Raw genomic sequence first — 19,950 nt, 5'->3', positions numbered from 1 at the left:
TGTGGTGCATACTTGTATGTGGGAACGTGTTGTTTTATAAGTTCATGTTGTAAGGCAAGCTGTTGATGTATTATTTTTGCTACATTGTCATGTCTTCTGAGGTATTCTGTATTTGCTAGTATTGTACAACCGCTTGTGATGTGATCTACTGTTTCTATTTGTTGTCTGCAAAGTCTGCATTTATCTGTTGTGGTATTGGGATCTTTAATAATATGCTTGCTGTAACATCTGGTGTTTATTGTTTGATCCTGTATTGCAATCATGAATTCTTCCGTCTCACTGTATATATTGCCTTTTCTTAGCCATGTGTTGGATGCGTCTTGATTGATGTGTGGTTGTGTTAGATGATACGGGTGCTTGCCATGTAGTGTTTTCTTTTTCCAATTTACTTTCTTCGTGTCTGTTGATGTTATGTGATCTAGAGGGGTGTAGAAGTGGTTATGAAATTGCAGTGGTGTAGCCGATGTATTTATATGAGTGATTGCTTTTTGTATTTTGCTAGTTTCTGCTCGTTCTAGAAAGAATTTTCTTAAATTGTCTACCTGTCCATAATGCAGGTTTTTTTATGTCGATAAATCCCATTCCTCCTTCCTTTCTCCTTAATGTGAATCTTTCTGTTGCTGAATGTATGTGATGTATTCTATATTTGTGCCATTGTGATCGTGTAAGTGTATTGAGTGCTTCTAGGTCTGTGTTACTCCATTTCACTACTCCAAATGAGTAGGTCAATATTGGTATAGCATACGTATTTATAGCTTTTGTCTTGTTTCTTGCTGTCAATTCTGTTTTCAGTATTTTTGTTAGTCTTTGTCTATATTTTTCTTTTAGTTCTTCTTTAATATTTGCATTATCTATTCCTATTTTTTGTCTGTATCCTAGATATTTATAGGCATCTGTTTTTTCCATCGCTTCTATGCAGTCGCTGTGGTTATCCAATATGTAATCTTCTTGTTTAGTGTGTTTTCCCTTGACTATGCTATTTTTCTTACATTTGTCTGTTCCAAAAGCCATATTTATATCATTGCTGAATACTTCTGTCATCTTTAGTAATTGGTTGAGTAGTTGATTTGTTGCTGCCAGTAGTTTTAGATCATCCATGTATAGCAAATGTGTGATTTTGTGTGGGTATGTTCCAGTAATATTGTATCCATAATTTGTATTATTTAGCATGTTGGATAGTGGGTTCAGAGCAAGACAGAACCAGAAAGGACTTAGTGAGTCTCCTTGGTATATTCCACGCTTAATCTGTATTGGCTGTGATGTGATATTATTTGAATTTGTTTGGATATTAAGTGTGGTTTTCCAATTTTTCATTACTATGTTTAGGAACTGTATCAATTTAGGATCTACTTTGTATATTTCCAATATTTGTAGTAACCATGAGTGGGGTACACTATCACTATCACTATTAGTATTATTATTATTATTATTATTATTTATTACCCTAACTGTTACCTACAGCGTCTAGCACTATTTCATTTCATATGTCTCTGAATTAACTCTTTTTTAAATTCTTCAACTGATGCGGCTCTCTTAAGAGCTTCCGTGTAACCTACATAAGTTTTTGCTTCCCCTGTTAGTCTCAATTTTGCAACACTCAACAATTTCTTATCAGACCAAGCTTCCATCTGAGCCACATTTCCGAAGTCTCCCACTAAAGCCTGCACATCCTTGGTGCAATTTAACTTGCAAATGACAAATCTACACCCCACTGTGACAATCACAATTGTATCGACCCATGCAGTTCTGTATTCAGGGTTGTCACAAGTTTCACCTGGTGAAATTCCCTTATATTTCCCTGATTTCCAGACAAGTTTTAGGATTTTTCCCTGACAGATTTTGAGATCTCAAGGATAAGTTAAGATGTAAGGTGACAATCTGTCTTTGCAGCTACAGTACAAGAAACAACAGTGAAAATGAGGAAATATCTAAAAACAACTTGCAAGCAGATGGCGTTTGCTGATGTGAGCAAAAATCTTAGGTACTAACATCAACATCTTTCACAATTAACTGTTCGTAGATGGAGAAAGCAAGCCAAATGGAATATGTGTTTCATTAAGACCACTTATGTTATTTTATTTCAATAAAACGAAACACATTTGGTGAAAAAAATGCACCTTTCCTTGGAGTTGAGAGTCAGATTTAAAATACCTTCCCGATTTCAGAAATAATCTCAGAAAAATAGTAGACCTCTTGAAAGAAGTGTGTAAGGCAGGTAAGAATTCTGTGAACCAACACTGTAGGTGACTGCCAATAAAATGTTGCTTCTACTATGTTCGTTATTGTCGGTTATTATCTACTATGTTATATCTATTATTTTACAGGTATTATGTGATTTTTCTTTTGAGAAATATGTGATTACCTAGTGTACAAACCACCAGCAACTAACACAGTTTTCTTCTTCTTACTGTCCTTATTTTCTAATACATAAACTACTTTTGAAGTGACAAAATGTACTTGAACAAATAAAATTACTGTAAAACGCCGAACTCCACAATATACTTGCGGTGAAACAGATGCAATTTCTGAAATCCATCACCCATGGCCTCTGGCCTCCCTGCATTACGCCACACACAATCAGACCTGGCCTGCGGGCAGATCGCTAAGACTAGATCCAAAGGGCAGAGCCTTCACATTAGTGGGAACCGAATAGCTTCTGATCGGCAAGCCCAGTCCATTATAGATACCTTCAGAAACGGCCTGTGGTTTTGGCCCATCGCAGAAATCCACTCATGTGGCCTGCCATTCATGGGCCACAGACAGCAAGTCAATTAAATGAGAGCACGGTGATCAATCCATGCAACAGATTACTTTTTCAAAAACTCTGAGAATCAAAAATAATGAGCATTAATGGCAACTCACCATAAAGATGATTGCTGAGCCACAGACAGGCACATAGAAAAGACAATTATCCTCACACAACTAAATTTTCAGCCATAGCTTTTGTCAGAAAACGAGAGCACCCAAACATTCATACAATCACTCAGACACAAATCACGCACACACAACACCTGTCTAAGGCTACTGTGTCTACAGTCTGTGAGAATTAGATCCAAACAAACCACTCTTCAAGTCTCTCGTTGGCAGCTGCTAGGCTAGCAACAAGAAATGGTAACAGCACTGACTGCAAGCTGAGGGGAATAGTAGGAGGGGGATAAGCAGTGGTAATGAGAGAGTAGGGAAGCAGCACATATTCTCAGCTGCACCCAGCCAGTGACGATGCATGACACCTCAGTAAACAAACCATTTCATCTACTGAGGCAAAAAACAAGATTTTTCCAGTGTTTTTTTGAAATTTTACTGATGTGTTTGAAATTCTGATATTCCCTGATTTATAGAACCTGTGGCACCCCTGGTATTATCCGCTGTTAATTGTGCTACCTTTTCTACAATATGTTTACTGCTTCCAGCTCTGATACATCTCGAATCTCTGGTTCTGTCGAAGCTTTGTCCTTGATGACACTCATTATGAGGACTCAATTCTTATATCTAATCATGTTTCATCTCAACTCCCAGTATTGCCTAGCCATATGCCTCCATTGTTTACATGTATAACATTTTACTGGAACTGACCAAGCAAAGTGGTGTAGCAGATAGCACACTGGACTCGTGTTCAGGACAACGATGGGTCAAACCCATGTCTGTCAATCCTGATTTAGGTTTTCCATGATTTCCCTATATCACTTCAGGCAAATGCTGGGATGGTTGAAAGGGAACAGCCCATTTCCCCATCTTTCCCTAGTCCGAAGGGTCCGATGACCTAACTTTTTGGTCCCTCTTCCCCATCTTGACCAACTGTGGCGAAACAAGCATTGTGTCATTTGAGAGATACAGAGGCAAGCGAGCATGCCGGCACTTACCCCAGTTCACTGCTACTAATGCCACGTCATCATAGCACACCTGTGTGTAGCATACAAAGTATTGTACCATAATCGAAGAATGAAATTAAAAATTAAAGTTGCTTTTCCACACTTTGTCAACATATGCTTCAGCATATTAATGTTTAAATTGTCAAATCACAGAGTGATCAGATGAATATATTTCCCTAAATACATCATTAAAAAAAAAAAAAAAAAAAAAAAAAAAAAAAAAAAAAAAATTTTAAGTTACCTCTAATGGTTTTCAAGTAATTTACTAAAAATTAAATTTTAAACAAAAATGTCCTTATTGTAGTAAATTATCAGATGTATAAATGATGGTTCCGACTACAGCACTTGATTACACCTAGAACAAGTTTCAAGACTTTGATGTAAATAACAATCAATACAAGATCTCTTAAAGATGTAGTTCAGAGGTCACATTCTACTGTCAGTTCCACTCTAAAAATTCTGGACAGCTAAGTTTACATGTACGCGAGCTAAACCTTTTTCCGTGATTAAAGCCTACATAACTACATTCATACAAAAATTACAAAGATTCTAAACTGATACACAACAGTGTTGTAAAATGATGTGTGTCTAAGAAAGCGGCCATTTAGATACTGCTACTTGGGGATAGAGCGGATGACGGTAGATGTTCCCGACGGTCGTCCACTGCGCCCATATATAAATGCGGCCAGATAGGCAGTGACTTGACTTCACTTCACACCCAGCTTTCAATCGATATGCATCTGTCAAATGCCGGCTTATGCGCTGCGCTGCCTCGGATGATGTCACAGTTATGCTGCTGTTAAACGCATGTTTTTGGTTCAAATAGGAAGGAAACTTGCGAGAACTGTACTCTGTCCTGGATCGCTTAGATTTCACGAAAGTAACTGTTTGTGTGCCACCCATAATGTTAACAAAACCGTGTGGCAAATAGTGATATAATTTTTCCACCTTTGTGGCGAGCATTTAACTTTGATTATTTGAAGTCAGGACAAAAGACCATTTTATGGGAACTTACCATAGAGGTCACCTCTGAACTACTCATAGTGCTGTTTATGACAGAATCATCATCATCATCATCATCTTCATTATTATTATTATTATTATTATTATTATTATTATTACGTTGTGCGCGTGAAATTTTCTTAAACATAACTGAATCAGTTAGAACTCAAAACTTTTATTTCTAACTATAATTCCTGATCCCACTGAGTAAACAGAGAGTAGAAACATTTCTTTCAAGGAACAAAAGAAGAATGTCAACTCGTAGACTGGAAACTACGGTCAGTATGTTCTCCATCCCTTTCTGGCTTACCACAAAAATAGTTTTCAGGCTCTTGTCAGCAGACAGTGCCGCCACTCCACACAATCAACCAAATGGAACTGATTCCATACATGACGCTGAATGAACCTCAAGGCTGCTCTGTGCACATCTAACAGGCACAAACCAATCATGACATCCATTAACTCTAAAACTAGACAAATCCACTGGTTCTTTATTAGCAATAAAAACTACTTTAGAAAATTCATGACCGTCAAACTTCTTCTCTGTGACCAAAACACAATTTTTTGACTCGCTGTACTGTAGGCTGTAGGTTCAGACATTGTCCTAAGAAGGTGACATCAATGTACTGACATCTGTGTTAAATGACCCTTGGACTGTCACTTCTGAAGAGTGAAATGAGATGTCACGGCATCAGTAGATTTATTCCATTAATTTCTCTATTCCGGTCCTCAGCCATAGTACATCAGGAACATTTCGGTGAAGGCATCAGTTGGCTCTCGTGCGAAACAATAGACATCCAGCACTGCTGACAATACAAAAAACGGGGCCGAGTGTGGTGTCATTCGAATGCCATTGTCAGCAGCGTCTCCAGCTGCAACTGTGAAGACAGCACGGCGATGCAGCGGATCATGCCCATTAACTTCCTCCAATGATTGGGTGGCACCCTCGTGGCTCAGGGCAGACTGCCCTGTCTTATGGTTGAACAGCGGACCCCACACTGCATTCTGCGATGTCGTTCGAATGTCATCGGCTTACGGTGTAGGCTGTGATACTGAGACGAGAATCACTCAGGTCATGAAAGGCTGAGTACTTATACACTCCAGACTATGTTCGTTTCGAGCTTAAGGCGTGTACCCGAAACACTTCCAATGGTTTATATGCTACATAGTGGTACAGGATACCCCAGCCATGCACCTTATGGTGGCTTGCAAAGTATGTATGCAAATATCAATGTAGAGACAACTAACATAGGAAATTTACTCCCAACTATTTTTGTAAGCAAACTGTAGGATTTGTGAGCCAAATATAACCAACAATGGATGCAGGATAGCACTGGCTTTGAGAGAGAGAGAGAAAGAGAGAGAGAGAGAGAGAGAGAGAGAGAGAGAGAGAGAGAGAGAACGAGCGCTCTCGTGTGCATGTGGTCACGTACACATGCGCGTGCATGTGTTTTCTCTCTAAGCTAGGGAAAGGATTTGTCCAGAAGCTACAGGAATTTTCAGTCAGGTTTACACGCCTGTCGACAACTCAATGCCTCTAATACTCAATGATCCTATATTATTTACATCCTACCAGAACTCTCCATTACCAAATTTCACCATCTTTTTGATTTTTGTCTGTCAATTCTGCAAAAGGTATTCATACTGGGAAGAAATATACTCTTTCCTTCTGTCTTAGATATTGTGGATTTTACTTTTTCTCTCATTTCCAGTTAGAGTGCGTCTTTTTATAACAAAAATCTTTAAACTTAACTAAATTAAAATAACCACTGTAAAAAGCCTACTTACTCAAAATGCGTACAAATGAACAAAAAAGCAGAAACACTAACTTTCAAATCCAAGGATCCTTTCTTCCATGTGACAAGAGAGAGAGAGTTTCCTATTCCCATTTTATTACAGCTGCCTTTTCAACTTTACTACACTGAAATTATATAATGTGTTCAAAACAACAAAAATTACAAACTATTACATAGTAGCAGAGATCAGTATAGTATGTACAAATTATACAATCAATTTTATGTTCATTCATATTAGGGAGTAGTTCACAAAGCTACTTAAATCCAACATACAAACAAGAAATAAGTGCAGACCTAACACACACATACATCACAACATAACAGAGAATAAGATCATGGCAGTTACTATGCAGAATTAAATTTAACACTTAAAGCAGCAATTCAATAAACAGTCAAATTAAAATAGTAAATGCAAAACTATTAAAATAGGTCACAAATGCATAGCAATCATGACAGTACATGCACACATTTTCAACAAATGACAATAAATACTTGGCGTGACTAATATAAAACCAAAGTCAAAAATAAAAATTACAAATACAAGAACTTCTCCTTAACAGGAATAATGGGTAGGTAGAACAGCATAACATAAAACGATACAGCGCTCGGTCTCCAATTTATGTGATTATACTGGGGAGATGATCTCCTACCTCATTATATTTCTAATATCTGATACTTGTGAGTTATATCAGAAACAAGACATCAATTAATTTCCAAATAACTTGTGATACATAACAATAACTTTACTCACAAACAATAATGCCAAAGACTGGAGGTATGAAGATGAATTTAAAAAGTGAATAACTCTCAGATGGCATTGTTCGGACAAAATTTCACAGTTGGTTGTGGTCTGCCTGTGGATAAAGTAAAACTTGGAAGATAGTTTTACAATCTGGAATTTTTATTTGTGCTTCCTGCATCTCTTGAACTCTGAAGTATTAACAAACAAGAAGGGGGTGGGCGCAATTATCTCTTCCCTTCATTTTATTTTTGGTAACAGAGTTGTCTTTACAAGTCAAAGTATAAATATTATAAATAATTAAAAAGGAAGATAAAAGTTTATTCCCAGCAGTACTTGAGGAGGAAGAGGAGTTTCTGCTTATAAATCATGGAAAAGAGAACAACTAAAATAAAACACACTTGACGGACACAAATTAGAAAACATAATTAAACTTCTAACTTCCTGATTTCAAAACATCCTCCATTATGAGAAATAAAATAGAAAATGGGATAAAGCACACAAAATTCATTTAAGAGGTGAAACAAATACTCAAGGTCTTGCCTTCATGATCAATAGGATGTTCAGGAGCATGGCATTTGGTTTTACTGCAGAAGACAGTTCACCTGAGAGCACTCATTCTTCAATTTTCCTCCTCCTCCCTAATGTTTTGCATCTAACTAGCTGATTTTAACTTCTGTCAACTTTTTCACCCTGTAATTTCTTGACATATTCATCACTGGTAACTAATTGCCAATACTACCTAATCTGATCCTCAGCTATTAATCCATTGTTATTCTGTTGCCTTGCATCTTGTGTGTGTCTTGTTCCTGTGTGAGGAGTGACTACTACTTTTTTCCAGCACTGTAAATACTGACATTTATTATTTCTTTATTTTTCTTTCAACTCTCAAAGCAATGTCTTAAAATTTCTGGAAACTACTGATTCAACTACATTTTCTAATTAACATGCCTGTCAACCAAACTACAACTGTTCCAGTTTTCTTCAACTGTTCAGCACACACACCTCACCAGTGCCAAATACTGTTAAGGAATTAATTCTGACACATTCAGATGACACATACCACAAAGAATCCACTCCAATGGGACACTAATTCCAGAAAAATCCAAGCTGAGTCTCCTCAACAACCATCTCATAACTGTCATTCCGCTTACTCCTATACCTATGCCTAAACTCACTATGGCAACGTGTCTTTCATCCGTTAGTTCCTTACTGGTTCACCATACCACACAATGAAACAGAAACCAATCCCTGCATGTAGATTTTTAACCTAATGTGAAGCCACCAAAGCATAAAAGAAGTTTAAGTATCTCTTACTCCCTTTAGCTGCAAGCTAAATATGGGGTTTTAAAAATAGAGCAGTAGAACAGCTGAAATGGTTTTATACTAAATTATTACTTTATTGGTCTTTTGTATGCACGTAAATCTCGGTTTGGATAAAGGCTATGTATTTTGCTATACATGTATCTAAAGAAGAATAAAAGACTATCAAATTCTCCATCATATGAAGAGCTACTGGCAGTCACTAGCTCTACAAGGAATTGATGTATGGCCTCCACTGTTGCCAGATACCATCGTGGACTTCCCTTCTGATGGCGCCAAAACTGTGACAGCCTCGACTGAAGAATTACACACGGCAGTGCTGAAACAAAAATTTAAAACACTACAATATCAGTCATGAAAAAACCCAGCTGGTGATACATTAATGACCACTGTGATAATTCTATTCAACTTCCCAAGCTTTTTATTAATATGAGATTGGCTGTGACCAATTCATCTATTTCAAATCAACTGCTTCAGAAAAAAATTGCTCTGTTCACCATAACCTAAATTCTACATGATAAAAGTTGCTCCTATTGCAACGTAACAGACACTTTTCGTCACTAGATAAAACTGTGCTTTAAAGTATCCATTGCTATCCATATCAATGCTTTCTCTTATATTTACTTTGTCAGCTTTGTTTGTGTGTTCCAAGCTTTCCTATTTCGTTTGTCTTTCAGAAATTATCCCCAGCTCTGCTAACATATACTGAAAGTCAGAACCACATCTTACTCACATCGACATAATAAGATTTGTGGGGGATGGCTTGAGTCAACAAATCCTGCAAAGCCTGGTAAGAAATTACAGCCCAACTTGTTTTTGACACTTTTTTAGAGAAGCCTACTTTGAAGCAAGTGATTTATCTCAATTGATGCAGGAGATTAAAATACCTCGCTTCTGATTACCTGTTTCACTTAAAAGATAATGTTTTAATTAGCACCAATTAATTAAAACAATGATAAAGACATATCAATAACTTTTATAATACTCTGCCATGACAAACTCCAATTAAAGTTGTGTAATCCTCTCATCAAATAGAAATGTATGATGTGCATCACAATAACATTGTTTGATTTCTATTCTGGCACCTTTCTACTGTTTTTTGTTTTATTATGTTTTAGTCTGTTCACCCCTTTTGATCCAATTCAATCGAAACATTATAAACACAACTTCCCTGTGACCAGAACCAGCAATTTGTGAGGGATTCCCAATGTCATTTGGAGGCACTTGTACTGTCTGTATTATTAGCCATCAATATAGCTTAAATTTATACAATACTTAATTCCAATCATAACACAGTCATAATCATCCATTACAGTAAATTTTACAATATCACCATGACCTTTAATCCAAATACACAACATATCACCAGGACTTAATTTACATGTTCATTTTGAACAGATGCAAAATTTCTTATCAACGACGACAGATGCACTAGCAGAGGCAGAAAAAACCAAACAGTCTCGGACAATATCACTGTCTTATAGGCAACAACATCTTGAAGAGGCAAATTTTCTAATACTTGAATTCCTTACGTATTATTCTTGTGAATAGGAACTACAGCTAGGGTAATGAAACTTTGATGACAATGAACATCAATGGAATTTAAAGTGAAGGCAACTTACAACTGCAAAGAAATGTGTGACAAGCAAATAGCTATTAATCTTTACATCTTTTTTTGTAGATGTTAGGACACCACCTGTACACATGGTGTACTGTAACATGTTGTGGCATCTCAGCAAATGAGCTGTTATGTGACCAAGACTCTTTATATAGCAGCGCATCTACTGGCTGATGCAATCGAGCTTACAATGCATGGGAGAGTTCTCCACAGCAGCAGCTACATAAGTTTAGACCCGCTGCTGCCTTGGTGCACTTTTCTCAGCTCCAGGACAGTGCTTTGCAACAGCTTACGCAACTATCAGATACATAACAGCTCATTTGCCAAATGCCGCTACATCATACAGTTCACCTTGTGTATAGGTGGTGTCCTACCATCTACAAATAAATTTATGATGTGGGCATTACGTACAATTTTGCTACATCTACCACAACTTATCAAAAGTTGTTTTCAGGTCCAGCATTTCTCAATGGTTTTAAGTTCGACTTCACTTTATTGTTTATAGATGTAGACGGTGGTCAAAATTGGGTTACCCTAGAATTTATTTTGTGTTGACAAGAATAAGATGAAAGGAATTACAACTTCGGAAAATTTCCCTCATCATGATGTCATCGCCTACAAGGCACTGATGGTGTCTGAGATTGAGCACATTCTGCCTTCACTAGTGCATCTGTTGCCATTTATGAACCACTGTGTATTCATTCAACACAAATGTGTACATTAAATCCTGATGATATGCTGTCTATTTACAGTAAAGGTCATGGTGAATTGCAAAGTCTACTATGATGGGTGATTGTGCTTTATATACTTCATTTTAATAAATAAAACTACATATTGATCTTGTCAAACACCAAGATGTAATTGCCTCCTTTCATTTGCAGCCAATCTGGGCCCTCAGCACAGTTTCCTGTTACCTGTGGCTCCCTCTGGGTGCTTAATAGACTGTGTAAGCTGTTGCAATGTGCTGTCCTTGAGTTTATGACTCCCCTTATGAAACATTGTAATTCTGACACAGGTCTGGCCTAACGTCATGGTAATGAAATCATTGGCTATTAGCACGAAAGCAGCAGTCGCAACTGAAGGTAATTCTTTTTGGTAGTAGCACTTATGTGAGTGGCTGTCCTGATGAGAATCTTGACAGACACTTTAGCAGATAACAGATGTCCATATGTTTCCACAATTGCAATACATGATTTTTGCATAGGGCAGCACTGACTCAGTGAGGCAGCAACATATTTCAGTTGTTCAGAGCACTGATCTCATGTTGTTACTGTGCAGATTCAAACAAACAACCACAAGATTAAGTATATCCACAGTACCAGTGAATTTGGGTCTATATTAATACCAATTAAAATTAAACAAAAAGTTGATATCACCACCACTATTCTCCCTCTCCCCCCCCCCCTCCTCTCTCTCTCCCTCTCTCTCTCCCTCCCCCCCCCCCACAGACACACACACACACACACACACACACACACACACACACACACACACACACACAGAGAGAGAGAGAGAGAGAGAGAGAGAGAGAGAGAGAGAGAGAGAGAGATATTCTAAGGTGGAAATGGAATTAATAAAAGGCTTCAAGGAAAGAAAATGAACCTGGCAGGAAAAAAAGTAACTCAATATTTTACCTCTCAGACGAGGATCTTTGTAAATTCCTCGACTTTGATTCCATGTGCTATCAATAAAAACAGCTCTTGTGACAGGTAAATTGCCTTCTGTTATGCTCCATGTACTTTTTGTATCGTCCAGTACATTGCTGTTCGCAGATCTGAAATGAAAAGGAAACAGGAAACTATGATTAATTTTAATCAGTTACAAAAAACCTATGATCTACCTACAAAAGAAAAAGTATAAAAATCCAGGATGGTATGTAACAATATCGTGAAAAGGAAAGTTGTTACTCACTGTATAGTGGAGATACTGAGTTGCGGATAGGCACAACAAAATACAACTTTCAGCCAGTACAGCCTTCATCAGAATTAAATGGCAAACACACACACGCACATACAACCAAACGCAACTCACAGAGTGGTGTGTGTGAGAGTTGTATTTGTGTGAGTGTGTATGTGTGTGTTCACCATCTAATTCTGATGAAGGCCTTACTGGCCGAAAGCTATATTTGTGACAGTCTTTTTGTTGTGCTTATCCACGATTCAGCATCTCCGCTATATGGTGTTTAGCAACTTTCCTTTTCATAATACTGTTAGAAGTACGAAGGGACTTCAAAAATTCAGTTACACAAGCTGTCCCATGCTAAGACCACTGTGCAGCAAGAGTGGCACATTGTCAGAAGACAATACACATTCTGAGTTTTCTGCAGACACATTTCTGCTATGGTATGGTTAACAGGTGCATCACAGTGTGGGAAAAAAGCGGCATGGCAACCGGAAACATACTCCAAAGCTAAAGTATGCAGAAAGTATGATTCTTGTGGGCAAAACCTCTAAACTGTACACAGATTACCCATGAGATTCTGGCAGTATGTAGACCACATGCAATGTCGGTGTCCAGCCACAGTGAAATGGTGCGAACAATTTGACCCAGGCTGCACAGACGTGGATTAAGAGTCTACATCTTGCAACATGTGATTTCCATCTTTTCGGCAAGCTGAAAAAACATTGGGAGGGGGGGAAGGGTGCAAGGAGAGAGATTTTAATGTTATTTGGCCTACAATAATAACATGTAATTTACTTTTTGAAGTATCCTCGTATATCGTTTATTTGTGTGTGTGTGCGCGCGCGCGTGTTTTCCTTCATGTACAATGAATGCGAACAATTCCAATTTATATCATATATTATTCAAAAGCTTTAAGATCCTCTCAGTATAAACCCTGGTCTCTTAATCAATTAACAGTTCAGCAATTTGCCATTCCTCCCATGAACAATGGATCTTGCCAAGGTAGGGTGGCTTGAGTGCCGCAACCACATAAGACAGCCATAACCATAGGTGCAACCACAATGTAGAGACACCCGTGGTACAGTCAAACACGTCGCTGTTGATGAGGGGCAGCATCCTTTTCAGCAGTTGCAAGGGGAATGGTTTGGATGATTGACTGATCTGTCCTTGTAACATCAGCCAATATAGCCTTGCTGGTACTGTGAATGGTTGAATGCAAGAGAAACTACATCTGTTACTTTTCCCGAGAGCATGCAGTCTTCTGTATGGTTACATACATACTCTAGAACTGTAGCAAATGTGCTCCAGTTACATGGAATGAAGTATCTGATTGAGAAAATACAGGTACACAGAAGAAAATTGTATGCCGGAACGACACATCAGCACATGCCTAGTATATGGACATGGACACGGAACTGTGTGTCGAAGAGTTTGCTGCTTATCATACCAAGGGTCTGTCTACTCTCCTCCCCCCCCCCCCCCCTCCACATCCCATGTTCTTTCAGTAAAAAATAACCTTTTTATATAAACGTATGGTTCGCTCTCAACAGTGCTTAGCGTTACATAGATAGTACGGTACAATATATTAGAAAAACAAAGGAAAAAAATTACTTTTTCACTTTGTACACTTGGTAACGAATAGCTGTATTTATGTTACCAAGGTAAACACATATGAACAAAATCAGGGTTTAATCTTAGTTTAATTAAACAGTAATAAAAAACTAACATTATATTAGCCAAATGCTGGCTTTCCCCTCTGACAACCATGCCTCCATCCTTGCTACCCTCGCTGTTTTCCTTTCCCTGTTGCTTCATAACCTGGGTTGTGGGTAACTGAATCCACTTTCCCTTCTTCCCTTTCTTTCCCCTCTCTCCTCCCTGATAAAGGAACGAAGTTCCAAAAGCTAGGAATGTAAATTTTCTGTTCTGTTTTGTGTATCTATCGGCTGTACTGAGCTGAGGTAAGTACTGGCCAGCCCCTCTATCTCTTTGATAGTATTTGTTTCACATCTTTCATCATCTATGACAGATTGGTTGGATGGTTTGAAAGAGGGGGGGAAAGGGACCAAACTACGAGGTCATTGGTCCCTTGTTTCTAATAAAAAAAATGCCACAAGTGTAAGAATAAAACAGACAAGACATATAACACAAAACTGAAAGAAAGGGAAGACCACAAGAACAAAGAAAAGGCAACGAACACTAAAAGGAACAAAAGAGGACAAGAAAACAACAGAGATATGCAAGAAACAGTTAGAAGAGAGTAAAACAAGGAAGTAGATTACAGTGGCTGGCTGACAACGAAAATAAAAAGGAAAAGCCAGCCACCCTGCAACACATTAAAACTTCCATCCTAAAAGCACTAGGGTCGAGGACACAGAGGGACAAAGGACATGTGCTAAAACTCAGATTGAATGATAAAACCCACCCTCACGGATGAAACATAAAACCAAATCAAGGCATTGTCTACAAAAATCAATGATAACGAGTCAGGCAACCAAAGATCTACATCTACATCCACATCCATACTCCGAAATCCACCATACGGTGCATGGCAGAGGGTACCTCATACCACAACCAGCATCTTCTCTCCCTGTTCCACTCTCAAACAGAACGAGGGAAAAATGACTGCCTATATGCCTCTGTACTAGCCCTAATATCTCTTACCTTATCTTTGTGGTCAGTCCGCGAAATGTAAGTTGGCGGCAGTAAAATTGTACTGCAGTCAGCCTCAAATGCTGGTTCTCTAAATTTCCTCAGCAGTGATTCACGAAAAGAACGCCTCCTTTCCTCTAGAGACTCCCACCCGAGTTCCTGAAGCATTTCCGTAACACTTGCGTGATGATCAAACCTACCAGTAACAAATCTAGCAGCTCGCCTCTGAATTGCTTCTATGTCCTCCCTCAATCCGACCTGATAGGAATCCCAAACACTCGAGCAGTACTCAAGAATAGGTCATATTAGTGTTTTATAAGCGGTCTCCTTTACAGATGAACCACATCTTCCCAAAATTCTACCAATGAACCAAAGACGACTATCTGCCTTCCCCCACAACTGCCATTACATGCTTGTCCCACTTCATATCGCTCTGCAATGTTACGCCCAAATATTTAATCACCGTGACTGTTTCAAGTGCTACACTACTAATGGAGTATTCAAACATTACAGGATTATTTTTCCTATTCATCTGCATTAATTTACATTTATCTATATTTAGAGGTGGCTGCCATTCTTTACACCAATCACAAATCCTGTCTTAAGTCATCTTGTATCCTCCTACAGTCACTCAACGACGACACCTTCCCGTACACCACAGCATCATCAGCAAACAGCTGCACATTGCTATCCACCCTACCCAAAAGATCATTTATGTAGATAGAAAACAACAGTGGACCTACCACACTTCCCTGGGGCACTCCAGATGATACCCTCACCTCCGATGAACACACCATCGTGGACAAAGTACTGGGTTCTATTACTTCAGAAGTCTTCAAGCCACTCACATACTTAGGAACCAATCCCATATGCTCGTACCTTAGTTAGGGGTCACATGGCAGCCAAAGGAGGACAGAGCAGAATAATATGGGCCACTGTCAACCGGGCACTGCACCGACACTGAGGTGAGTCTTCACGGCGCAGGAGGTAGCCATGGGTCGCCCAGGGATGGTCAATGCGGAGCCGGCAGAGAACCACGAGAGGTCCTCATCGAGGACTTCCACAGATTCATGGTCCCCTTAATGGCTCACAGTTTGTTGTGCGTACTGAGATTTTGCAATTCCGTCTCCCAAAGCTGAAAAACCTTGTGGCATAATAATGAACGCAGGTCAGTTGCAGGGATGCCCATCTCCAGAAGTGGTTTCCGTGTAGCCTGTTTGGCCAGCCTGTCAGCAAGTGCATTTCCTGGGATTCCAATGTGACCAGGGGTACAGACGAACACCACTGAATGACTGGACCGTTCCAGGGCATATATGGACTCCTGGATGGACGCTACCAAAGGATGATGAGGGTAGCACTCATTGATAGTTTTCAGGCTGCTCAAGGGGTCAGTACATAAAAGAAAAGACTCCCCTGGGCAAGAATGGAGATACTGAAGTGCACGAGAAATGGCCACCAGCTCTGCAGTGAATACACTGCAGCCATCGGGTAAGCAATGCTGGTCAATATAGCCAACGTAAGCAAAGTCAAAGCGACCAGCAGGCACCGACCCGTTAGAGTAAACCACTTGAGAGCTCCGGAACACACCAAGAATCAAGAGGAAGTGACAGCGAAGAACCACACAGTTAAAGGAGTCCTTAGGGCCATGCACAAGGTCCAGATGAAGCTGCGGCTGAAGCGTACACCATGGAGGACCGTAAGTAGAGGTGGTAAAGGGAAGGACTCCAGTTCAGAGAGAAGGGAGAGGACGCGAACTGCAATCATTAGCCTCGACCTCGGCCGCCAATACGGGAGATGGACTGCCGCAGGCGGGAAAAGGAGACGGTACTTCGGATGTTCAGGAGAACTACGAATGTGTGCTGCATAACTGGCGAGCAGTTGTGCACGTCTCATCTGCAATGGAGGGACCAGTACGCTGGACACCAGACACATCCTAAAAGCTCCTGTCACCAGTTGAACCCCACAGTGGTGCAGCAGTACGAAATGCAGAAGTCGTCTGCATACAGAGACGGTGAGACGGAGGGCCCGACAGCTGCTGCTAGACCATTAATGGCCACTAAAAATAGAGACACACTTAATACAGAGCCCTGCAGAATTCCATTCTCCTGGATATGAATGGAACTATGGGAGGCACTAACTTGGACACAGAAAGTACGGAGCAACAGGAAGTTTCAGATAAAAATCAAGAGCAGGCCCTGGAGACCCCACTCATACAATGTGGCAAGGATATGATGTCACCAGGTCGTGTTGTATGGTGTTGGCCGCCCTGACATGGAGCCAGTAGGCCACGCAACTCCAGGACCCAACCCAAACGCAGACATACCACATGTTCCAGCAGGTTACAGAGGACACTGGTGAGGCTGATGGACTGATAGCTATCCACATCAAGCGGGTTTTTACTGGGTTTGAGCACTGGAATGATGGTGCTCTCCTGCTATTGCAATGGAAAGACACCATTGCACCACATCCGGTTGAAGATAACGAGGAGATGTCGTTTCTAGTCAGATGAGAGATGTTTAATCATCTGGCTGTGGATCCGATCAGGCCCAGGAGCTGTGTCAATGAATGAGAGGACGTTCCCTTCCAGCCACCATTTGAGAATGCGAAAGCTGGGGGGTAATTCTCTGACACAGAGGCTTGAACAAAGTGCTTGGCTATCACGTCTGCGTCGGTAGATAAGACGCCATTTATGGTAACACCAGGAAAACCTGTTGGGATCTAGTACCCGAAAAGACGTTTAATCTTTGACCAGATGTGGGAAGGTAACGTATGGTACCCAATGGTCGAGACGTAGCTCTCCCAACACTCCTGCTTCGGTTGTCTGAGAAGTTGGCGAATGTGGGCACGGAGCAGTTTAAAGGCTATGAGGTGCTCAAGGAATGGGTGCCACTTATGACGCTGTAGAGCTCGCCAACACTCTAATTTCTTTAGCGACTTCCGGTGACCACCACGGGACTGCCTAACGCCTCAGGCACCCTAAAGAGTGAGGGGTCGCGTTTTCTGCTACAGAAACAATTGTTGTAGTCACTGCTCAACCGTCACATCGATGTTACAGTGTGCGGGAGAGTCAACAGTGACAGCAGAGGTGAAAGTTTTCCAGTCCGTCTTGTTTATAGCCCATCTGGGCAGGCATCCATGGGTCTGACACAGGGGCAGTGACAGGAAGATGGCGGAAGTGGTCACTACCACACAGGTCATCACATACTCTCCAGTGGATAGATGGGAGAAGTTCTGGGCTGCAAACTGATAAATCAATGACCAAGTAAATACCATGAGCCACATTGAAATGTGTGGTGGCCCCAGTATTTAAGAGGCAGAGGTCGAACTGAGACAGAAAGTTTCGACATCTCTGCCTCGGCCATTAAGCACAGTGCTACCCGACAAGGGGTTATGGGCATAAAAATCTCCCAAAAGTAGAAAAGGTTTAGGTAGTTGATCAATCAGTGCAGCTAATACATTCAGGGGTACTGCATCATCTGGTGGAAGATATACATTGCAGACAGTTATTTCCTGCATCGTCCTTATTCTGACAGCCACAGATTCAAGACGGGTTTGAAGGGGCACAGGTTCACTACAGACTAAGTCTACGACATAAACGCAAACACCACCTGACACTCAATTATAGTCGCTATGGTTCCTGGAATATCCCTTATAGCCATGGACGGCAGAGGTCCACATTGCCGGGAACCAGGCTTCATGGAGGCCAATGCAGATAGCAGGTGTAAAGCTTAGCTCAGCAAGCGGTCGAAAAAACCACGACAATTTCACTGGAGGATGATGTCATGAGACTGGGAAGGCAAGGAACATTCAATGAGTTAGTTTACGCCTCAGAGTCACCAGCTGCGACTTATTGCCTGAGTAGTCTATATCCATTGTGTCTGATGGTCTGGCAAGATCTAGGTCGATAGCGGACACTGAAATCTCCACCCCATCCTCAGATGCAGAGCTTGTAGGCAGTGATGTTGTGGGTGCCAACACAATTTCTTTGGTCTTCGGGGTATTCTTTTTGGATTTCTCTCGCTGCTCCTTGGTTTTCCCTGGTTGGGAGGACTTCACTGGCTCAGTCTCCGGGATTGAGGATGAGCGTGAAGCCCTACGACCAGCTGCTTTTGGGCTCTTCAGCCACTGGCGGGTGTCATCTTTCCCACTAGCAGAAACCTGGGAAGGGAGTGACCCGAGAGACCCCTTCCTAGCGAGAGAAGCCTACGACGACTTACGCTTCTCCGACTTAGAAGTGGGGATGGATGTCCCCGATGGTTGGGGGGGGGGGGGGGGGGGGGGTTTGCTCTCGAAGTAAGTGGTGCAAGAGCAACAGGGAGGGGAATGCCCCCCACCATCAAGGGGGCAGCTGTAGTCTTCCGGCTCTGAGAGATGACTGGTGCTGGTGGAGCTGATGGTGCCAGAACTGTTGTAGCGATGGCGTAAGACGATGTCATAAGCACAGGATGCAGGCATTCAAATTTTCTCTTAGCCTCAGTGTAGGTCAGTCGGTCCAGAGTCTTGTACTCCATGATTTTCCTTTCTTCCTGGAGAATCCTGCAGTCTGCCGAGCAAGGCAAATGGTGCTCACCACAGCTGACACAGATGGGAGGCGGGGCATGTGGGGTATTGGGGTGCGATGGGCATCCACAATCTTTACATATGATGCTGGAAGTACAGCAGGAAGACATATGGCCGAACTTCCAGCACTCAAAGCATCACATCGGGTGAGGGATATAGGGCTTTACATCACAGCAGCAGACCATCACCTAGACCTTCTTGGGCAATGTATCACCCTCGAAGGCCAAGATGAAGGCACCGGTAGCAACCTGATTATCCCTTGGACCCCGGTGAACACACCGGACAAACTGCACACCTTGCCGCTCTAAATTGGCGCCCAGACTTCAAAAGAAGGTCCTTGTGAAATATGATACCCTGGACCATATTTAAGCTCTTATGGGGCATGATGGTTACAGAAATATCCCCCAGCTTGTCACAAGCAATTAACACCTGTGACTGGGCAGAGGATGCTGTATTGATCAAGACTGAAGCAGATCTCATTTTGGACAA

The 19,950-nt window shown here is 41.0% G+C and overlaps 1 protein-coding gene across 3 annotated transcripts in view; it reads right to left on the bottom strand.

Moving 5' to 3' along the window:
* Positions 1-6,582: 6,582 nt before the first annotated feature.
* Positions 6,583-19,950, bottom strand: part of LOC126458410 (tRNA-uridine aminocarboxypropyltransferase 1) — a 33,289-nt gene continuing 19,921 nt past the window's right edge. For 2 of the 3 annotated variants that reach the window (XM_050095428.1, XM_050095429.1), the window contains exons 4-5: positions 11,982-12,121; positions 6,583-9,048 (exon numbers count right to left, since the gene is read on the bottom strand). In XM_050095428.1, coding sequence (XP_049951385.1) covers positions 8,801-9,048; positions 11,982-12,121 — 388 coding nt within the window. In that variant the 3' untranslated portion in view covers positions 6,583-8,800. The remainder of the gene's footprint in view (positions 9,049-11,981; positions 12,122-19,950) is intronic. The other variant, XM_050095427.1, reaches the window with a different exon arrangement.

The sequence above is a fragment of the Schistocerca serialis genome, chromosome 2 (genome assembly GCF_023864345.2).
Source record: "Schistocerca serialis cubense isolate TAMUIC-IGC-003099 chromosome 2, iqSchSeri2.2, whole genome shotgun sequence".
NCBI lineage: Eukaryota > Metazoa > Arthropoda > Insecta > Orthoptera > Acrididae > Schistocerca > Schistocerca serialis.
The sequence above is the reverse complement of the archived record's forward strand: the minus strand, read 5'-3'. Positions and strand labels throughout refer to the sequence as shown.